The sequence below is a fragment of the Lacerta agilis genome, chromosome 12 (genome assembly GCF_009819535.1).
Source record: "Lacerta agilis isolate rLacAgi1 chromosome 12, rLacAgi1.pri, whole genome shotgun sequence".
NCBI classification, from domain to species: Eukaryota; Metazoa; Chordata; class Lepidosauria; order Squamata; family Lacertidae; genus Lacerta; species Lacerta agilis.
In genome coordinates this window covers 28897431-28920928 of record NC_046323.1, presented here as the reverse complement: position 1 = coordinate 28920928, position 23498 = coordinate 28897431, and the positions used below count along the sequence as shown (strand labels likewise).

The 23498-nt window shown below is 40.4% G+C and overlaps 1 protein-coding gene across 2 annotated transcripts in view; it reads left to right on the top strand.

Moving 5' to 3' along the window:
- The window catches only part of UMAD1 (UBAP1-MVB12-associated (UMA) domain containing 1), a 39750-nt gene extending 21227 nt beyond the window's left edge, over positions 1–18523 (top strand). For both annotated transcript variants that reach the window (XM_033165442.1, XM_033165443.1), the window contains exons 4-5: positions 1463–1524; positions 17538–18523. In XM_033165442.1, the coding sequence (XP_033021333.1) occupies positions 1463–1524; positions 17538–17783 (308 nt within the window). In that variant the 3' untranslated portion in view covers positions 17784–18523. The remainder of the gene's footprint in view (positions 1–1462; positions 1525–17537) is intronic.
- Positions 18524–23498: the final 4975 nt, after the last annotated feature.

The window sequence follows — 23498 nt, the reverse complement described above, 5'->3', positions numbered from 1 at the left end:
TAAATCTGCCATGTACACATAACAATACAGCTCCAAGTCTGGAGACGACTTCTGGAAACCACCTAGTTAAACAATGCCTGGTTGGATGCTTGATTGGAGTAGAAGGCAGGGGACAAAACTAAAATTTCTCCTTTCCAGTAATTTCAGTAGAAGAGCCTGTGGGTGGGTGGTTATCCCAAATCATGAGATGTCAGGGGGGCAGTCTGGGGTCAGTCATTGGACAAATAGTTGCAACATTTTTGAGCTTTTGGTTTCCCTGTGGCCGCCTCTGGTGGGCTTTTATGTCTTTGCACCTACTCCTTTCCCTTAATTGGCTTGCCTTGCTTCCAAAGAAGCTCAGAAGTGGCCAATAGAATAGCCTGCATTCGCTGCCCTTGTCAGGAAAACAAATGTTTCCGTTGCCCTTCAGGAGGCTCATGGTGACATAGTTTTTCAGAACACCCTGTTTAGTACAGTCTCCTGCAGATGTTCATCTGGCTTGCTTTTATCACACCAAAAGCAACTTTTGTCAGAATCAAAGATAGAATGTGTGCTAACCCTGTGTTCCACTTGAAGCTACAAGGATGGTGTCATCTTAACCACATTGTGTGTCCTCAAGTATATGTACAACAGATAAGGCCATCATCACGATGAGCTTGGGCTTCGTGTTTTCAGTGTCCCAAGAGGTGTGACTTCTGTATTAACAAGCATTCAACCCTACGTTTTTTTCAGGCAGCATGAGAAGGTTGAAAGTACCGATAACTACATTCAAAAACAGCTGCTGGTTATCGTAGTGGTGTCTCTTTCTTCTAGCTTTGTGTGAGTCCTAATTTTAGAAGTTGTTGTGAAGGATATCTAGTTTGGCAGCATAGCAAGATCACAAATGAAACAGTACAAATGAGATTTCACAGTAGGAAGGAAATAGGAACCCATTCAGAGGTCTCAGTCAGCCACAACTATGCTACCTCTACTAATAATTATGTAAACTTGGTTCAGATAGTAGACCAGGAAATTTCAAAATGCTTGATCTCTCCTTTTCAGTGAATTTCTCAGTGCATCAGAAGTATCTTCATTATAATGCAAAACATCTTTGATGTTAAAACTTGCAAACACAACAGCTCTCTACTGAAATGCAGTGTGACATGATGTGCCCTTTTGTTGAATAATAAACAAGTTTGTATTTTATAACCGATTTTGAAAATGTTTCCAATAAGAAGAGAGGGAAGTAGTTCGTGATGAAGAAACTATTTACCCCCAATATGAGTACCATTTCACAGAATAAGAAGTTTGCTGAAGCACATGGAACACATCTCATTTTTTCAGCTGTTTCTTGAACATCTCACTGCCTGTTAATTTCAGTGTTAGATGTCTTGATTTGGGCTGGGTTTTGGTGGGGAAGCAATTTGCAAACTTTTACATTGTAAGCGATGTTGCAATCATGAAAGGGATCAATAACACAAATCTCTTGTATTGTGTCTTATAGGCAATACTGTGAATGAAGAAAGCAATGAGTCTTCAGGACCTGAGGGTGACCAGACTACACAGGTCAGAAATCCCTCTTTTAACTCTGTCTGATAAAAGGATATGGTTGGTGTTAGCAGGAGTTACTAAGCATCAGCTGTGGTTTTCTGTATTTAAATAAGATTTCAAAAACTTAATTCTTTTTTTCTCAAGCACTGTAATGCATGCAGAGGAGGGTGACTTTTTCTATGAGCAGCAAAAGCATCTGGTACAAGTTGCAAATCTGGCCACACTCAGAATGGAGCCCAACCATAGTTCTGTCAATATTGTGGAGTGAGGCAGGACTTTATTATGAAAGGGAGGAGGTTCCTATGTTTCTGTAGTCCAGCCCATGTCATGACTTGACACCATCGCTTTCTGTTAGGTGGATGAAGTTACATGGTGTATACCCCCCCTACTTCATCTTGCCAGCCTTCTTCCCTTACTTACTATTAAACATTTACTGCTGATGAGAATAAACTGGAAACATAGCCTTACCAGGCTCAAACATAAAAGCCTTTTAGAAGATTTAAAGTACACAAAGCATTGAAAATTAATGTATAAAAGAATAAATGCTACAACTTCTATATGCAAGCCAATATACTATTACTTGATTTAATATTTTAGATAAATGCTTTATTTAAATACTTAATGTTGTAGCCAATGTTAGTCCTACTCCGAGTAGATTCACTGAGCACAACTTACTTAGTCATCTAATGGGCATGGTATACTTAGCTTCATTCATTTTACTGGTCTACTCTGGGTATAGTTAGTTGGAGACAACCCTTTTAAACTAGCATTTATATGAGAGTGTGTGTTCACGGGAGGGACACAAATATGCACGAGTAGTACAGTTAATGATTAGATTTTCCTGTGTCGAGACAATTTAACTGGCCAAACCCATAAGTCATTTTGCAGGATAGTGGAGCATACCATTGGATTATTTAGAGGTGGTTCTTTCTTTGCTTCCTACCTGTTGCTAATCTACTTTTATGGACATATGATGTCCATTGCTTGTAATCAATATATCCCTATAATAGAGCTGGTTCAGTAAAAAGTTATGTTATTCAGATTTGTAGTGCTAATTAATATAACTAATGAGTTCAGAAAAAGGAAACTGTGTGTGTTGCAAACACTTTCCTTTTTAGTTCATTGCAGTAGCACTCACTGCCAAAGAGACAAGCTGCTAGTCACTTTGAAAATGGCTTGTTTCTTCATTACTAATTGCTGTAGTAAAACTATGAAAGAAAATTGTGGTTGCACATATTGGGTGGTATCCAGTGTTAGTTCCATTCATAATAAACCCATTGAAATCCATAGATTTAAGTTACTTAAGTCATTGGTGTGTCTGTTTTTTCTTCTCTGTGGGTCTGCTCTAAATATGACTTAGTTGTATATTTCCTTTAATTCCCATTCATATCTGTAAACATAATATATATCTTCATTTGTATTGTGGCCACTATATTGTCTCTTTTGGCTAAGTATAATAACATAGTCATTGAAAAATATTAGAATATAAAGGTACAGGTGGCATACATTTATAAATACATTTATAGCACAGATGAAATGCTACTGTAGCAGCTATGGCTTATGTTATAGTGAAATTTGCCTCCAGGTAGCAGATTTTGGTCACACATAGAACCTACTTTGCTTCTGAAACTCTCTCCAGATAGGCTTTTCTGACACCTGCTCTGATGTCTTTTAACAGTTTTTTTTAATGATTTGTTTTTAATATATGCTGAAACTTGTTCTATGTTTATATCTGCCTTTTTAATTGTTTCAGGTTAGAGGCAACCCATGGTTAAAGCAACTTAAAAAACTAAAACAACTTGCATAATGGGATGACTTCATTGGATAAAACCCTGTGTCTTTAAATTTCTTACTTTGTTGATTTAATAATGTAAGCTATCCCCAGAGTAGAAACACTCAAGGATGGGAGATGAATGGTTTAAATAAACAAACAAGTCATCTATTATACTAATACTGACTCAAATCTTCCCATGCTTTTGTAACCAAAACCTCATTATAGATACTTAAGAGAGATATCAGAAATTTATAGTAGAAATTCCCTATTGCTGGGAGAGGGGGAAACAGACCCATAATAATTCGGTGGCACAGGCTGCTGATGCATTTACCAGGGGCCAGAATGCTTTCAGGCCATAGCCTGGGACATATTTGTGTGTGTTTTGTAGAAAGGACCATCTCATTGTTTGGCTAGGTCACTTCCTGTTGCACCCTGAGAAACCCAGAAATTGAAGAAAGAAAGAGCTGCCCATAGATATCCATGCAGAATTTAATTGAACCTGAGTTTATACAGCCCCCCATCCAACCAACCCCCCTCGAAAATGAAGTGGGGAAATCCAAATGGAGCAAAAAACAACAACTCATCAGTTCAGAAAGAACTGAGCATGCCCAGTGGGCATGAAATGCCTAATGACTGTTGCCAGGGAAACCTTGGGGGAGGGGATTTAAAGGGAATCTGGAATTCCAAACAGGGAGTGATGTGCACTGCAACATTTTGTTGCAGTTCCCTCTGAAAAATAAATAAAAAACAAATAATTACCTACATAAGATTTACCCTAAGGAAGTGTTCCAAAAATATGGCAAACTGTGTTGTCCATCACACTTCAGAAAGCTTTTACAAAAGATTAATTGCTTACATAAGGTTCGCAGAGCAATAAGGAGTCCTTATTTTAGACCTAGTTTGCACAGTAGGGAGGAATTAGAGAACATGGACAGAATAGGTACCTTGGGAGAAAGTGATAAAGAAATGTTTGACATCACGTTTCTAAGAAAAGAATGGTACTGAAAATAGTAGACCAAAGATAATGGCCTTAATTTTTAGTAAAGCACCATTAGGTAGTAAGAAAAGAAAACGAGAAAAAACTGTGAAATAGTTTTCAAATTAAGATGGAGTCAGAAAAGCTGTTCATTTCTGAAAGTTCTCTTGGGAAATGCCAGTGCTATCACAATACTGTGTACTCGGACAAATTAAACAAACCAGGAAAAATAGAAGGAATAAATATTTCATTGCTGATGAGAAGAATTCAGGAGCCTCATTGGTATTAGAAGCATGGAAGAATGATTCTGTGTATAAAATATGTTTTCAAGCATAGTAAAAATGAGGAAGACAAACTCCTCAAGTGAATTATAGGTGATTGGGGGTAGCAGGAACTGCAGGCAAAAAAGCTGATCTGTCTGTGAACCCCATCACAGGACTGCTGCCACCCATACTCCTGCTGCTGTTTTTTTTAGCACTGTGCCTATTTAAATGGCACAAGGAGTGACAGCTGTCGCCACCTTGTTACCTATTACCAATTTATTTTTTATTTGGTGAGCTTAGAGGAAAATATTGAAATATGAAATGCAGCAATGAATGAGGGAGGTCTAGTTGATCACTGCAGTCCTTTCTGAAAACAACCTTTGGTATATCATTTGCCCTCTTTGTTAGTGCTTTTGAGATTATTCCCAGGGAAGTGAATCGATGAAAAATATAATACTGGGACTGGTCATGCACATCACTTTTTCATGGTTGAATATGGTAGATCCCTGAATTTGTTCTTAAGGGACCAAAATAATAAGGTTATGTCTGAAGACTGTGTACTCTTCATTGTGCAATCACACTACGTATATAATGAAACTGCTTTGGGTAGCATTTTTCTTATCCTAAGAATCCTGATTGTCTGTGTGGCTTGTTTTGAAGATGCTTCAAGCCTTATAGTAGAAGCAGAATGGTAGGATTCCAGGAGCAAGTAATTGACTGCTTTCATGCTTTGGCTCTGCAGCGTGTTTTTGAACTACAGCTTCCATCAGCCCCAACAAACATGGCCAATGGCCAGGGATGATGGAAGTTGTAGTTCAGCAAATATCTGGAGGACCAATGATTCCCCATGCCTGCCTTACAAGGATAGAAAAAAAAATGTGAGGAAAATTTGCAAGGAGAAAAATGCAAAATGGTGCCACGAAGCAGTAATTTTAACATGCATTGCCTCACAGAAATCCTAGGAAGATGTAATTGGTGTTCACATAGAACTATTTTAAGATCAAACTATCTGTTTTTGTCAACTTAAAATATTTATTGATACCACTTTTATTGTTTATTTCTATCTTTTTATGGGTTGCTGTTAGAGATGTAATGTCATGGAGGGGGGAACAATTTTTTTACAGCTCTCCCCCATTTTTATGTTTTCTAAGTCTTCACATCTCTAGTTGCTGTGTATAGGCAAGCTTCTAAACAGGCTGAATAAAATAAAACAAATAGATCACTTCTAAACAGGCTGAATAAAATAAAACAAATAGATCACTTTTTCTAGAAAGTTTGCAGACATTGACTGATGTTTAAACCTTTATTTCCATGCCTGTGCATTACAAAGAACAAACTGTAAAGTTGATAAATGTTTGTGTTCTAAGCTATGCATTGAAATGGAGGCAGAAATGCTTGTGTGATTATGAATAAACAAGAAGGGCATAGCTACTAGTGAGTCATATTTCATGTATTTGCATGTCTAGAAGTTCTTTGGAAAACATTGCACAAGGATATGCAGCAAACACTTCCAACTTTCCCCCCTAATAATAAATATGTGAAGGTTTGCTTCATATGTAGGAACCTATCCTACACAATCACAATTGTATTAAATATATTGTGCATTGCTGAGAAATGTTCTCTTTTTGTATATGCCTTCCTTGAACACAAGTGCTTCAAATTCTGCCTTGGACTTCAACTCTGTTCTACAGCTTATAGGCAGTGCTGACATTTATGAGCACTGAAACCTTGGTCACAGTAATTTTCCTGGGTTTAGGGGCATCCATGGTGATGGTGTTGCTCATCTAAAAGGGGTGACAGTGGACAAGGTCTTCTGCGTTGTAATTTCCAGTAATGGAACAAAGTTGACTTTTCAGTAATGTGCAGCTGAAAGCAGTTTGCTGAACCAGAACTAAGACTTCCTAGAGGAGAGTGGCAAGAAGGTTAAGCAAGAAACTATACAATTCTACAATTAGCTGACTTTCAGAGTTGTATGGCTTATTAGAGGCGATGGCCTTTGTCATTTGGATCCATTCTCCTTGCTTAACAAAAAAATTAATTTTAATTAAATTATATTGCAAAAAAGGCTCAGGTTAAAAAAGGAAAACATTCCTGTCTGCAGAGGCAATATACATAGTTTCTTTCCTTTCAACATTAGCCTCTTTTGAAATTAACCTTCGAAGACGATGGGAGAGGACTGAGAAATCCATCTGTTCTCCTAATGCTGATCTTTGCTCTTAAATCATGAGACTGTCAGCTTTTTATGATCACTAATATGGTTTTTGTAGGTTGACAAATGTACTGCATTAGGGTGGTTTTATGCCAAGGTGTTTTTCAGGACTGGGAGACTCAAGTTCCAAGCCCCAGTCAGTCATCAGGTTCGCTGGGTTGCCTTGGTCAACTTGCTGGATTATAGTTTAACTTTGTTTCACATAATTGCTGTAAAGATTGTCAATGACTTTGTGCATGGAAAACTACCGTAGGAATTTTCATTAACAATAATTTATGTTGATGATTTTCCAAACGCTACTTGACTGAATTGTTTGGCCTTGAATCTCTCCCCCTCCTGCTTCATTTACTGCTCACCTATGTGCAGTCCTCATAGTCTTGCCATTTCCTCCTTTTGTTCTTTGCTATCATAGTCCTTGTCTAAATATCTTTTTTGTTGCTTGAATCTTTTTTTCAAAATACAGAGTTCTGCCCTTAAGAATGAATACTGAGTTGTAGTGCCAGAGTCCACAGCTATCATTTCACCTATGCCCCTTTAACTCTCTCTTTGACTCATTAAGAAAATTAAGAGAATAATTGTTGCTTTGTTTTGTTTTGCAGCAACCAACAGCATAGTATGTAATACCTGTAACAATAAATAAAACCTCATCTGATTCTGACAGATGGCATGATCATGAATTAGGATTTATAAAGCTTATCAAACATCTGTGTTTGAGTGCCCTGGGGAATAGACTGGTGCAAGAAACAAAGAAGGTAGTTGTAGAAATAACTGCTGTGGTTTGTATTTGTCTACTGTCACCTTGTAAAAGTAACTTATGCTTGCTTCTTTGACATTGCATTTTGCACTGATGGCCAGATGTGCTTTTCTTCAACAGATGCCAAATGTATTGGTGCTTCCAATTATATACTGTATATAAAAAAGTTATATATAAAAAGCATCCAAATATTGTTTTGTTAAGCTGATCACAAATTCACATATTTGCCCTCCAACCTTATTTTTCATTGCACTAATTCTTCACTGTACTCTCCTCCTGCTTTATTGGGTGACTTATACTTCTAGTTGCAGTTACAGGTGGGTAGCCGTGTTGGTCTGCCATAGTCAAAACAAAATCGAAAATTCTTTCTAGTAGCACCTTAGAGACCAACTGAGTTTGTTCCTGGTATGAGCTTTCGTGTGCATGCACACTTCTTCAGATACACGAAAGCTCATACCAGGAACAAACTCAGTTGGTCTCTAAGGTGCTACTAGAAAGAATTTTCGATTTTGTTTTATACTTCTAGTGGTCAAAATAAATCGTCCAGGGTCTACTTAATCCCTGCTTTCCAAAAGTCAACATCATACTTGCTTTCTTTTTCATTTAGATGGGCCTGGCTAAACTTCAGCAGCTAGAAAACTGCAATCTAACAGCAACCACTTTACGCCAGTAATCTTCAAAATATATAAGTTGTGCAGTAAAGCATCTCTTTGAATGAGAGTATTGTCTTCCTTTTCTTCCAGTGTGAGAGACAATTCTAGCATTGGCTGGGTCATCAAATATGTTACCCAGTACTATACCAGCAAAGAAATTAACAAGTGGTCAGTTTATTGTCTTGCTATTGGATCTTCAAAACAGACACTTGGCTTTACTCTTGTAGTTTCAGGTTTACTGTTCAAAAGGAACCAGTGATCATTATAGGCAAGTGGTCAAATGCTGTCTTTTATTGACCCTTGTTTGTGCTTTATAGTTCATGCAAAAGACACAAGCTTCACATCTCCTCTGCTTGGAAGCTGGCTTTGGTCCAAAGCTATCTAGGGAAACCAGAAGGTGTGGCTCAACTTGTAGTGTGTGCATCTCAGAGTAGACTTGCATACTCAGTTTGACACAAAGAGCCAAAGGTTTGAGGTCAGCTTGTTTCTGAAGAGGCAGTGGGTTAGGACTGGAAACATGCAGATATTTTTTAACTCTCTCCCACAAACAAAATGTGCGCTAAGGCAGAAAAAAAGTTATATAAATTATGCAACTTTAGCAAATTTGCCTGTGTGCAAATTTTGCATTATCTTCTACTTGTAGAAAGAGCTCAGCCCATTAGAAATCCTGCTGAACTCCCTCTGTGGTTTCAACAATTGCCCATGCACTTTGAAGGCTAACTTCACAGTTGTAAGTCCTGCAAATTTGCTTTTAAAATATTGAAAGCTGAGATTCTCAAGATGTTGGATTCTGTGATCAGTACCAGACTTTGGTGTGTCTGTGTTGTGGCACAGCACAGAAGAATTACATACACACATGTACTGGTATATGTCCTGCATACTAAGCTCTTCAGAAAGATGCACTTCAGGCTGGTCAAGGCAGACAGAGGAGAATGGAAAGCCTTCTGCATCTTTGAACAGGATGATTGGCTCATGAGGTCGAGCAGAGCTGAAAGAAATCTTGGCAACAGCTATAGTACAGCAATGTTAAAAGATCCAGAGAGTGCAGAAAAAGTTGCTATCATTTATAATCAATCCCTGATGTTTGCTCTTTTGCCCTTTCTCGTAATAATTAAGCTGATGCAAAGGAATTACTGAGCATGCACTCTTCCTTCAGCACTTTGTATTTCTATCATCACAATGTCTTTCCATTTTTGCAACAGCCCTTGCAAATATTTGGTAACAGGATGATAGCTTCAGCTTCAGTTTGATTTTTCCAGTTCCTAAATAGACCTGAGCAGTGATAGTTTGGGAGCAGAAGTCATGCCAAAGCTGAATGAGCTGTTCTTTGCTATAATTCAGAGACTCCTGTTCGCAAATTGCTACTGAAGAGGATCCTATTTATATAAAAATGCAGGAAGTCTCTACCTGAACTCTTTAAAAGAGATTAGAAGGGCAATTCAGAGTTGTACAATAGAAGTAGATGAGTTCTGATATATGCTTTTGTCTTGAGATAACTTTCAGCGAGGTTTCATGGCTCCCCAAAGCATGTTGTTTAGCGTCATGTTCCTGTTAAGACATTTGTGCAAAATTTGAAAATGAGGAACAGCCAAAAACCAGCACCTTTTCATAGTAGTGGCTTCTCGCCTCAGCTGTTTAATGAGTTGTTCTGAAGAATACTCATGCATTTAGCCCCAAATTTCTCAGGCAATTTAGTATTTGCAGCCTCTGTGTCTGATTTGAGAAAATAAAGGAAAACTACTACAGACCAATGCAGAATTTCTCCCTCAGCCTGGCATTGATGTCCCTCTGTACTCTATAGGAACACCTTGTACATCCCCACGGGATGCTGACTGTACTTCATAATTCCCAAAAGAACAGCCATTCTCATGATTCATCTCAATTCAAATTAAATCTTCTCAAGGACATCCACATTTTATTTTTAACTCTTCCTTCTCTTCTTTCAAAAAGGAACAGCTATAAAAATTGTTCCTCCTTGTTAGTCAGTCAGTAAGGTGCAGGTGTGTGGTAGAATATGTGGTAAAGTGGTTGTCTTTATCCACCCAGAAGTAGGACAAGCCTATCAATGACTGCAAGTGGTTCAGGCTGTCATTGGCTACCTCTGGGTTCAACAATAGGATGAGGCTATTGTAAGCTTCCAAGGACAATCTGGTTGGCTGCAGTGGAAACAAGATGCTGTACTTAACCCAAGTAGATCCATGCATGCTGCTAGCCTTCTTCACATTAACCTCATACATTCACTGGATATGTGGGGAGGGGGCGGAGCAAGGTAATTCTAGCAAGTTGTGATTTCAGCTGAAGACGTGTGTGTGACTTGCTTTGTGCATAATGGTAAGCCGAACTATGGCTTACCATGATTGAGCAAGCATGCCAGAGCATGCTGATTTGGCTTCCTCTCCTGGTTTGCTTGGATAGAAAGAAGCCATAAGCATTGGTTTGCATGTGACACGAAATCAGTGCTCTGGTTCATTTACTCTCAGGAAACAAGGGAGATACCAACATGCTTGCTCATTGTAAGCCATCATGCAGCTTATTGTGACATGTGAACCAGACCAGGGGATGTTAGAAGATCAAAGATTTGTACTAGGGACTATTGAGGCCAGGATTGTGTGTGTTCAGGAACAGTACATTATTATCCCTCATGATTGGCTGACATTATGAGACTTCCAGATTGGCTAGGGAGAGATACTCCTTCTGCCCTGGCTTTGTCAGCAAAGTTATATTTCCTAGCTGCTGATCAAGGTCTGCCTTCAGCTCTTGAAACAGATTGCAGGAATGAGTTTGAAGAACATTCGTGGCAGTCTAGTTCAGAGTACAGTCACCAACTGCACCAGCCCTGATCCAGTGGGCTTCGTTGACTGGAAAGGATTTGAACCTGGGCATTCCATCTAAACCCTCTGCTGTAGCTGCTTTGTTCTGCTGGCTGCCCTCTCCGAATATAATTTGTTACAACTCAGAAATAATGGAGTTTCGGCTGATATCTCCTGCATTATTAACATTTGCCACTGAAGCTTTCCATTGTAGGATATTGTACTATTGCTCATCTCTTTGAATTGTGAACATACAGCATTTAGATAATGGGTGCTGAGAGAACATTGCTGAAAAAGAAAAGCACCTGTTTTTGTAAATAAATGTTTCCCATCAGCTGTCATAGTGGCCTATCTATGGTCCCTGAATTTCTAATGTAAAATGTTAAAGACGCTCTTCAAAATTATTTGAAATGACCATCCACTTTACTTGGAAATTGTGATGATGGTATATCTGACAGCATTTTGTGTAGCCAACTGCTGAAGAATATGTTTTGAATGCCCCACACTTCGCAATGGGACAAGCTGGGTAAAGGTGAATGTTAAGCAGAATCAGCATGTCTAAGGTAGAATATCAAATCCTCCAAACACACTGCTGTAAATTAGGTGCTGGAAAGAGACAAGCATGGAACCATAAGCTATTTTTATAACCTTCACTTTGCGCAGCACTGTTTTGTTTGTGATATGCGTGTTGGAACCAGCTTGGCAAGTTAACAGGATAGATAAGGTGCTGTCCCATGCTTCAAGCAATGGGTGCAGAACTCTCCAGAAAGGCTCAAGCTTCCTGGATATCTCTAGGATGGGGATGGGGAACCTCAGGCTGGGAGCAAAATGTGGCTTCCTGGACACTCATATCAGGCTCTTGGGACTTTTCCTAGGCCACTCCCAAACGTTTCCTGCTTGACAAACCTCTGAATGGTTTTGCCTGGCTGGCATGTGTGCTTGAACTGTCATAATGTCTTTTGCTTACCTGGATGGCAGAGTGAGGGGTGTGTGTGTGTGTGCCAGAAACCTCTGGCTTTTGCATGCAAAAATACAAATGACATTAATTGCTCCACCCATTTTTGCCTTTGGCCCAACCCAACGCCAGCATGAAGCCCCCTAAGGTTATCCACACAACTTTTTTCAGACTTGTTAACTTCTTTGAGAGTTAAGCACATGAAACAGTGTAATAGATAGTAGTCTAAATGATACATACATCCAGTTGTGTTCCTTTTTTCACAGAAGGCTCCCTGATCTGGCAGAAGCTTCCCTGAGGAGAAAGAGGGGAAATGAATTTCGCTTGTTCCCCTCTTCCTTCTGTAGTCCCCTCTTGCTTCCACCACCCCATAATCTGCTCCTGGCAGCTGTGGTGGCGTGGGCTTCAGAAAAGAGGGAGAACTAGTGGAAATCACCCCCCTTTCTACTCACAGAAAAATCTGCTGGTTCAAAGAGCCTTCTATCTTTGTAGGAACGTGATTGGATACAACCCATGGTTTTCAATCTCATTGGGGCAGTTAACACAGCTTCTTTGCCCTACATAAGAATCCACACATGTTTACCATGTAATATGCATTAAAAATATTTTTAATGGGATTGTATACCTAAAATCCTTTAACTATTTATATGGAACTTCCTACAAAATATTTCTTTTAGAATATATTTGGTTGAGCATTCATAACTGTTCAAATTTGAATAGAATAATGTAATCTGAAGAGAGATAAACTAAAGGACCAAATAAAAGTAGCATTAACTTCACAAAGTCTCAATATCTCATTTTGTTTGTTTGTTTGTTTATCATTTGAAGCTGTGTTAAATTTTCAACTACAGAACTCCTTCTGAAATTTGTATTGCCCATCTCTTAAGAGCCATTTTTCTGCTTTATGGTTTTATTTCATGGCATGGTTTCTGCAGGTTACTCTCATGGGGAAAACATAGCATAATATGGGAAGAAGATATATTTGGTGATGCACTTTTGATTGCACATGACAGCTCATGTGCTTATTAAGAGATGGGGGAAAGCAATATGCTTCTTCCTAGAATGTGCAAGGTTTGCACAGACTGAAGCGGAAACAGTTAATTAGAGCCATCTGATGTTTGAAAACCAAGGAAGCAAGTCAGTGGGTTTTGTGACCCTCCCCTACTTTCCAGTGAGCTTTGCTTCTTGATGGTTTTATAAAGCAAACTTGCAAGGGGGAAAAGAAGTTCACGCAACTGGGTTGTTGCTGTTGCCTTACCATTTCCATGTATTGCAGCAATGTGGTTGAGAGAATGAAGAGGGATTTATTACTAAATAGGAGAGAAGCACTTTTCCTTTAAGAGGATGATTTAAAAAGATGTCAGAAGAGGTCCAAATTCTAAAGCAAAACAGAAGGAAATTGAGGTATGGAAGAAATGAGTGCCTTGAAAATGCAGAATTGGTAGTGGAGGTGTATATACCGTATATCGCGGCGTATAAGACGACTTTTTAAGCCCGAAAAATCTTCTCTGAAGTCGGGGGTCGTCTTGTACGCCGGCAACATCATGACCCGGAGTTCCGCCCCGCCACTGGCTGCATGGAGCCTCTCCCCGGCGCTTCAGCCGCCATGGAGCCCGGGCTGGGCGTGGGCGGCAAGCGCGGAGGCTTCCTGTGCGGCGACGGGGAGCTTCTCCCCGCTGCCCCAGGCGTCGCTGCCGACGCCTCAGCAGCCGTGGAGGCCGTCCTGCGCTTCAGCAGGAAGCGCGGAGGCCTCCTTTGGGGCGACGGGGAGCTTCTCCCCGCTGCCCCAGGCGTCGCTACCGACGCCTCAGCAGCCGTGGAGGCCGTCCTGCGCTTCAGCAGGAAGCGCGGAGGCCTCCTTTGGGGCGACGGGGAGCTTCTCCCCGCTGCCCCAGGCGTCGCTACCGACGCCTCAGCAGCCGCGGAGGCCGTCCTGCGCTTCAGCAGGAAGCGCGGAGGCCTCCTTTGGGGCGACGGGGAGCTTCTCCCCGCTGCCCCAGGCGTCGCTACCGACGCCTCAGCAGCCGTGGAGGCCGTCCTGCGCTTCAGCAGGAAGCGCGGAGGCCTCCTTTGGGGTGACGGGGAGCTTCTCCCCGCTGCCCCAGGCGTCGCTACCGACGCCTCAGCAGCCGCGGAGGCCGTCCTGCGCTTCAGCAGGAAGCGCGGAGGCCTCCTTTGGGGCGACGGGGAGCTTCTCCCCGCTGCCCCAGGCGTCGCTGCCGACGCCTCAGCAGCCGGGGAGGCCGTCCTGCGCTTCAGCAGGAAGCGCGGAGGCCTCCTTTGCGGCGACGGGGAGCTTCTCCCCGCTGCCCCAGGCGTCGCTGCCGCCGCCTCAGCAGCCATGGGGGCCGCTGTGCGCTTGGGCGGCAAGCGCGGAAATCTCCTGTGTGGCGCGGGGGACGCTCTCCCCGCCGCTGCCGCCGCCTCAGCAGCCATGGATCCCGGGCTGGGTGAGTATACCCCAAACTCTGTTTTTTCACATTAAAAGTTGGGGGGTCGTCTTATACGCCGAGTCGCCTTATACGCCGCGATATACGGTACAATTCTCTTGTTGTCGTTCAGTCGTGTCCGACTCTTCGTGACCCCATGGACCAGAGCACGCCAGGCACGCCTATCCTTCACTGCCTCTCGCAGTTTGGCCAAACTCATGTTAGTAGCTTCAAGAACACTGTCCAACCATCTCATCCTCTGTCGTCCCCTTCTCCTTGTGCCCTCCATCTTTCCCAACATCAGGGTCTTTTCTAGGGAGTCTTCTCTTCTCATGAGGTGGCCAAAGTACTGGAGCCTCAACTTCAGGATCTGCCCTTCCAGTGAACACTCAGGGCTGATTTCTTTAAGAATGGATAGGTTTGATCTTCTTGCAGTCCATGGGACTCTCAAGAGTCTCCTCCAGCACCATAATTCAAAAGCATCAATTCTTCTTTATGGTCCAGCTCTTCTTTATGGTCCAGCTCTCACTTCCGTACATTACTACTGGGAAAACCATAGCTTTAACTATACGGACCTTTGTCGGCAAGGTGATGTCTTTGCTTTTTAAGATGCCGTCTAGGTTTGTCATTGCTTTTCTCCCAAGAATCAGGCGTCTTCTAATTTCGTGACTGCTGTCACCATCTGCAGTGATCATGAAACCCAAGAAAGTGAAATCTCTCACTGCCTCCATTTCTTCCCCTTCTATTTGCCAGGAGGTGATGGGACCAGTGGCCATGATCTTAGTTTTTTTTGATGTTGAGCTTCAGACCATATTTTGTGCTCTCTTCTTTCACCCTCATTAAAAGGTTCTTTAATTCCTCCTCACTTTCTGCCATCAAGGTTGTATCATCAGCATATCTGAGGTTGTTGATATTTTTTCCGGCAATCTTAATTCCGGTTTGGGATTCATCCAGCCCAGCCTTTTGCATGATGAATTCTGCATATACCAGTAAGTTAAATAAGCAGGGAGACAATATACAGCCTTGTCGTACTCCTTTCCCAATTTTGAACCAATCAGTTATTCCATATCCAGTTCTAACTGTAGCTTCTTGTCCCACATAGAGATTTCTCAGGAGACGGATGAGGTGATCAGGCACTCCCATTTCTTTAAGAACTTGCCATAGTTTGCTGTGGTCGACACAGTCAAACTATGGTAGTCAATGAAGCAGAAGTAAATGTTTTTCTGGAACTCTCTAGCTTTCTCCATAATCCAGCGCATGTTTGCAATTTGGTCTCTGGTATATACAATTCTAGGTCATGGCAATTTCAGGTTTCTGAATCTTATAGTTAATGCATTTTACATCATATTCAGGCTAGATTGCATATGTGTAGGCTAGAGTGTTTATTTATGTCTCTCCATAGTGGATGGTCCTAGGATGGGCCTCATTCACTACAAAATACAACTAAGCACAGTAAAATGACATTAAAATGGTTATAAATTCATAAATCCCAGCACATTGATACATTTGAATACTGCTCCATAAGTGTTAGGAAACACAGTCTTTACTGCTTTCATGATGCTACTGAGTGATTAAGGGGGAAAGATATGGCCCTGCTACCAAGGCGTCCCTTTTCACATACATGGCCAGCCTTGCTTCTGATAGTGGTGGTCTACCAAACAAGCCCTCCCCCAAAAAACCTAATGGATTGAGAAGATGCACATAGAAGCAGATGTTTTCCCCTACTTAAGCTTAGCTTGCATTTTCTTCTGTTTGTGTGTTTGAGATGTAGGAGCACAGACCCTTAACTTGGTAATGGTAGAATTTTCTGGTAAGTTCATTTCCTGCTTTTATAAAAGTGTTGTGTTTCTAAAACGCCATGGCTTTCAGAGATATTAGCTGTGGTTCTTGCATACATGGCCCACAAGACTGAAATGTTAATCCTTGTTTAGTCAAATGAACTAGGTGTGGAACCCAACACCAGAAGAGGAGAAGCAGGGTGCCTGTAAAACCCAGATGGAATGAAACAATACATTGCAAATTGTCATAATTAGGGTGTTTAGCCATTTGAAAACAAGAGCTTAACCTCTCTTTTGTCTGCTAAAGATTCAGAACAGCATTTTTGTAAATCATTCATTACTGCTTGCAGCGCTGCTGTATAAAAGAATAACTTCTGTTGTTGTCAGCATGGCATTTCTTCCAAATCCATTTCATTCCACTTGTAAGGAAGAGGAATGAATGAGACAGGACAACATATGAAGTTACCTTCCTTTCTCCAGCTTTTTTTTTTTCAAATGAGTGCAGTTAACTTTAAACATATTTTCCCTCACATGCTATATTAATATGGGTCATTATTTGAAGTCCTACATTTGTGCAACAATTAAGCTGCAAGCAGGTGTTCCCTGGGGTGTAGTTTTAGCAAACAAAACAAGACTCTAGGAATTTTAATTCTCTTTTATGCCGTTAAACAAGGACATCATGCCTGACAGCGTGTTTTCTCTTACAGAGGAAAGTAGACCAGTGCTCTGATCCAGCATGCACAGTTGCTCTTATTGTTCAGGGAAAACTACTAACAACAGAGGCCTTGTGACCTTTCCTCCTTCAGACCACTTTCCCCTGCTTATTAATCACAATAGCAATAAATGCACCGTCTGGGGAAAGCATCAGATTATCCAGCTGCAAAATGTTATTGTTTTTTGCTCTTGAAAAACGCAGTATTCCATGTGACCGGAGGCCAATCTTGCGTGTAGGCAACATACACCAGAGAGAAACAAACACACACATTTATAGTCTAGTAAACTGCTTGTGTGGAAAGGCCCCTGTAATCTGATTTAAGAGTTGCTGATACAGGATTGAGTCATGTAAATGAATACTTGAACCTCTAGAATAACTCTTGTCTCTTTAGATCACTATCTGGTTAAAGTAATGGCTTTGTGCAGCTGTGTTTTTAAAAAGAGATGCTCATTTAACAGCAGTGCCGAAGTAGACACCATCCTCGCACACAAATGTTCCCTGTCTTTCCAGAGCACAAAATTCACAGGAGGCACTTCGTTTGTCACCTGCGATTACTGCTTCGGCTTCGCTTGGGGCCACATCATGGCATGAATTGACTGTTTCAGTTTTATTCAAGTCAGTTCATAACGATGGTGTGCAAGAAGGCCACTGTGAACAAATGCATCATTCATAATATCCATTTTCTCTCTTTCTCTCTCTTCTGTTTCCTTAGACAAATTCAGAGAATCAACCAAAGTTGACTGAGGTGGGGACAGAGAAAAATCAGAACATGGAAAGCCAATCTTCTATGTTGGAACTTCTCAGTGATGTACCTTTCACCCTTGCGCCACATGTCCTGGCAGCGCAAGACGCATGCAATGACTTCCCCCGACCGTTGCTCTCCTATGATGTCAATGACAACCTAACAAGATTTTGGTATGATTTTACGCTTGAAAATTCTGTGCTGTGTGAATCGTAGTTGTTGAATCACTCAATTTAAGCATGTACCTTGGTCACTTGATGTAAAATACTGAGGTGTCATGTGCTACGTAGCTCAACTACTTTGTGACACAATCTGAGTCATTGTCTGGTTAAGCATTGACATTTTCCATCCTCTGTGATGTCCCTACTCTGCCAAAGCTGGCAATTCCGTTATAATCTATAGCTTGAACTCCTCCAGCAGAGTTTTCTTTTAAATCCAGATAAACTGTCCACGTGTTTACATTAGTTCAGGGCTTACATATTACAAGAGCACTTTGATTTAATAAATGGGTAAGAAGTACATGATAGTGAATAAACTGGCTCATTTTGGGAGAACAGCCTTTAAGTTCTCTAATGTTAGGCACAACTTTGTAGAAATGTTGAACAGTGCCAGATTCTATTTTACCCCTTTTATGAAATACAGAATTGTCTGCATGCACAGCTCAGAATGGGTTGCTGGTGTAGTTTTTGGGGTTTTCATACTATATTTCCTTGGGACTCAGCAGTTTTTCATTTGCTGTTTGTTTTCATCAGCACATATGTTTCTGGTTTATATCTTGATCAGCTTTTCCATTGCAAACCTCTCTACCCACTAGAGAGTGAAATCTGGGTATGTGTTTTTGCACGCACGCACACGCACACACACACACACACACACACACACACACACAAGTTTACCACTGATCCTATAATTTATATGGGTCAAATGTAAAATTGATGGGTTGAAGTATTGGAAAAGATCAAATAGTTACATGTTTAACTATATGAGGTATCTTCTGACCCACATATTCAATTCACAGGCCTTATTCCTACTAAAGTTTAGCTGAACTTCCCTGTGCTCACTATTGTAGTGTATATGAATAATTATTGTGTGCAAGGTTCATTTATTTTCTTTTTACCAGGGATTGAGTGGAAGAGGATACATTTGTTCTGTGCCAAAAGCAGGTATTTCAGAAGGAATGTGCAACATGGTTATTTAAAAACATGATACACATTTTTAAAATTAATATTCTGTGACTGCCTTCCCCAACCTAGTAGCACCTAGGTGGTTTTGACTACGATTCCTATCAGCCCTGACTTTCAGCCATGCTGTCTGGAGGTTATCAGGCTGGGGAAAGCTCCTCTGTGGGTTGAATCTTCTAGATTACATTAGATACATTTAACTCCCATCAAAATCACTGAGATGCTAGTCATGCCTTAGGTTCCATTGATGTTAGGGGAACTTATTCTGGATCCACTGCTTTGCTTTTGTGTTACACTAACAAATGTTAAATGTTTCCTTAGTGTCTATGTGCTTTTTTCTTGAGAAAACTATGTTATAAAGTTTGACAGATCTAGGTGTGCCATATATTTGTATGTGTGCAATAAAAGCTAATTACCGGTAAATGTGATATTCCTTTTGAAACTGGAAAACAGTGTCCTTGCATGTTCAGTTCTATAGCCGTGTTTAATCAGATGGCACAGAAGGAACCAGACATTGTTTTTAATGAATTAGAGATTTATTTAATGGTAAATGAGAGATGACTTTCTATTAATTAACTTGAGTGATTGCTTGGAAAATCTAATTTGCACTAAATTCTGTATGATGTTGCATGCATATCGGCAGAAGAACTAGATTGTGATCATATTCTAGGATATGAATAATTATTTCTAGAGGAAGGAATAAACAGTTTAAATGAGGCTGTTAGAATTTATGTCTCTTGCGAATTTGATGGCAAGGGGGTCTCAATCCCTGATCATATTCCAGGTTGTATGTTGTACTGTTCATTTTTGTTCTTTATTTGACATTAGCCATTATATTTTGACCAGTCCAAAAGCAATATTGCCACTACTGTTGTCCTGTTTTACTCTGTTAAAAACTACTTTGCAGTATAATCTAAAATATATTTTAAATTAGATGTAACGTACAGTACAAAACATAAGCTAATATTTCAAAATGCTTTGCATTAAATAAAAGGCAGGCAGAAGGACATACTTTTATATTTGGCATTTCTTTTTATTGTATGATTATTTTATGATTTCTGTAATAATTTACATTGAAGTAAGTTTCACATTATATATTTTTATTGGGGCTCCTATAGAAACAAAAGTGTTACAATGAAGGTATTTGTGTTAATATTTTGATTGTCTTTTTATTGTGTTGCTTGTTGTGAGCTACACTGGAGTGTATTTCTTTGTTGGGGCAGGTGTTAATAAAATGAAATAAATCTATACTATTAAATGATCCTTGCAGCAGATCTTTATTGGGCTAATGAGTCCCAATTATTAACAATTGGGTACTGGAGTGTTGTGACATATTGGAGGTGTTCTGTAGCAGAGTGACAAGTGGGAAGGGCTTTGGGGCAGTTATTCTGCAACTGACAATTCCTCTGCAATATAAATTATTTCTATATTTACATTTGTTTAGAGGAGCCTGCAAGATTGGTAAATCTCAGCTAAATGACATTTTGGTGAGTACAGTCGTACCTTGGTTGTCAAACACCTTGGTACTCGTACGTTTTGACTCCCGAATGATCAAAACCCGAAAGTGAGTGTTCTGGTTTTTGAATGTTTTTTTGGAAGCCAAGTGTCCGATTTGGCTTCCACTATTGTTTCACGTTTTGGAAGTGGAACGGACTTCTGGAACATATTCTGTTTGAAAACCAAGGTACGGCTGTCTTACATTTTATTTTTGCATTAGATGTTGCCCTTGCTCTGACATAAACATTACAAATCACTTATTTCCCTTGAAAAAGAATCTTCTTATAGATTTTTAGAAAGGATTTTAAAACATAATCTTAACACAAGAAATAAGCTATTTATAGCTCAAGATAAACCCTATGAAATAGTCAATTATGATTTTCCAAACAAATCACAATCTGCAGAAAGGATTGTTCATAGCATAGTGATAATGGTTTGTTTCAACAAAACAAACCATGGTGCCTGGTTCGGGTACAACACTAAACCAAGGATCTCAGTTTGCATTGTCTGCATGTTAACAGAGAGGAACAAAGCAGGCATGATAGGCACATTAACTATGGTTTACCTTGATGTGCAAATAAGGATATATCTATTTGATAGACTACAGGGTGTTTGATGGTCAGTCTGTTGGCAACACAGAAGCCAATGGAACCTTATAAATGAAGGAGATGGAAATCAGTCTGAATGTTTACTTGAGAAATAGAACATGGAGCAAGCATGCGGTTTCAAGCTACATCATTCTCTTGTGTGGCTTCTACTGATTTCAGTTGAGCTTTCTTAGGAGATTTCTTAGTGTATTGTGTGTTTATGTGGTCTGCCTATCACCTTTTGTAAATTAGTGACTACAGCAAAGGTAAAGGGACCATATAATTCAGATATAAAGTACTCTATGAATAACTGCAAAGAAAACATCTAAGAAAGCTTCAAAGAACCATAATAAAGAGCAGGAAACATCAATGAAGGCAAAATGTGTATCTCAGAAAACATTATTTGACAATATCTCATGCCTGATCATTCTTTTATGTGTTTATCTGCATGTATCTGAGGGCTAAAACTGGATTTGTCCCTAGGGATCTGTCACTGTGAGTAGAAGAGTTTAGGGGAGGAAGTATGGGGTGGCAATGGAGAGAAATGTTCAATCACAAGTTGGCAAAAATGGAAATAATTATATTTGCCAGGCTATAAATGAGTCTTCAAAAGACTCTATGTCTTGGAAGAACTGGTAAACTCTTTGACAGGCCTGCACTTGATTAAAAATTATGGGGAGGCTCAACACGTCTTTGTTCTTAGGAACCAATGCTCAAGGTAGAGAATATATCATGATCTTGACACAGTTGGGGAGAGATTCATTTCACCTGAGATCTGAAAATTCCTGTATGAAACACATGTGTGTTCAAATTCTTTGTACTGTTCCATGCAGTGCTTTTATTATGAATTAAAAGATGGTTCAAATTTTTCCTCAAGTGTATCTGACTTTTCGGTTCAAGGTGGAACTTTTCAAAATAATCACTAAACTTCAGAAATGGGTAGACACAATACAGATTGTAGCAAGGTCATGTATTCCAAGGGCTTAGAAGCCCAAACTCCTGAGATCCTAGATCAAGAGATTCCAGGAACTGGAAGCTTCTGGCACTAAATTTCCACTGAACTATGGCTCTCCCCAAGGTCATGTGCAAAACAGAGCCATCCTTTGTTCTCTGGAATGATTTTATATGCATGCAGTTGTTTTGACCCATTTTCTGTTTAAATCTAAAAAATTCTATAAAAGTAAAGTCTATAAAAAAGTTTTTTTAAGTGTATGTGATGACATAATAACCTTTTCTTTTGTGGAGGGGGGTCTTTTGGATTATCTCACCTCTGTTACTGTTTGTCTCCAACACAATATGGTTGTAACCCAATACCCAGCTCTTGTTACCAGTGAGGCTGGGTTGAATTACACTTCATCCTACAAAAACGGAGCCTATAGCTCTGACAGCAAACAAACTGGCTGCCCTGAGAGTAGAATTGGTTTGGCAACATGCATAAACATGCACAGGCATAAAAGATTAGTTATACCAATGTCACTGCCGCTCTGATGGCCTAATGTCATAGAACAAGGGTGGGGACTCTCAAGCCTGGAAGCCAAATCCAGACTTCCAGACTTCTCTATCTGTTCCATGGGAATCTCCCCAAGCCATGCCCTCTTTGGCCTTGCTCTGTGTCCTCCTTAAGTGCTGTTGCCTGGCACCTGAACAATGATAATACCTCTTTCTTACCTAGACTGAGAGCTGTGGCTGTGTAGAAACCTCTGATTTTTGCATAGCTAAAATGTAGCTCACTTCTATTGCTGCACCTGCCTCTGGCTACACCTCCTTTTGCTTGTGGTCACAGCCACTACTGGCAAAAGGCCTCTGGAAGGTTGTCCTTGAGGAAATGCAGCCCTCCGGCTGAAAAGGGTTTCCCATCCCTGTCAGAGTGTTACTTGAGTGAGTTGGCCTCTCTAGGTTCCACCATTAACGCTCTTTAATTCCACTCAGTATTGCGTCCCAGAGCAGTTGAGTGCAAATGTGGCTGCTATGGTGGTGGTGATTATTACCCACAACTGTAATTGAGCCATACCAATGCAGATAACGCTATCCTAGGTTGGCATGATAGAGTATATAGCAACAGAATTGTGTTTGCATAAGTGCCGCAGTGCTTTGTCTCCATTCTGTAAACAGTGTTAACTGGGTGTCTTGGAATTGTAATGGAAACCACTTGAATGTGCCCAGGAGAATAAGAGCAATTTCTGTATTGAGCCAGTACTGACTGAAGTGTCTGGAAGCAGACTTGTAAGAGAGCTGTTATATGTTTCCAGATGACTACAGGAAACTCCCAGAAGAATGGGAAAATTCTAGTTTCTGACCAGTTCATACATAGCAAACCATGAGTGAATCAGAAGTTGTCCCCACAAAAATATACACCATGGCTTGTTTCTCCAAAGCTTGGTTTGTTTTCTGGCTGCTCATGCCTTTGAAACTTGGTGAGCCTATGGGGTGAGGTTGTTTGGATTTAAAACTACCTGTAGTGGTCTTGCCATGTCCATTTGGTACTAAAAAGGCCCTGGCCACCAAACTGTCACAGTCATATTGTGACAACTCACTTCGTTCTGCTGGGCTAGGAGTTGTGCCACCCGTTTTAGCTGCTTATTTGCCAACAATGCTTCTCATAGGATTGTGCTGCTGTTCCATAAAACTAAAGAAATAATTAATGATTCTCTGAAAACCAAGAAAGC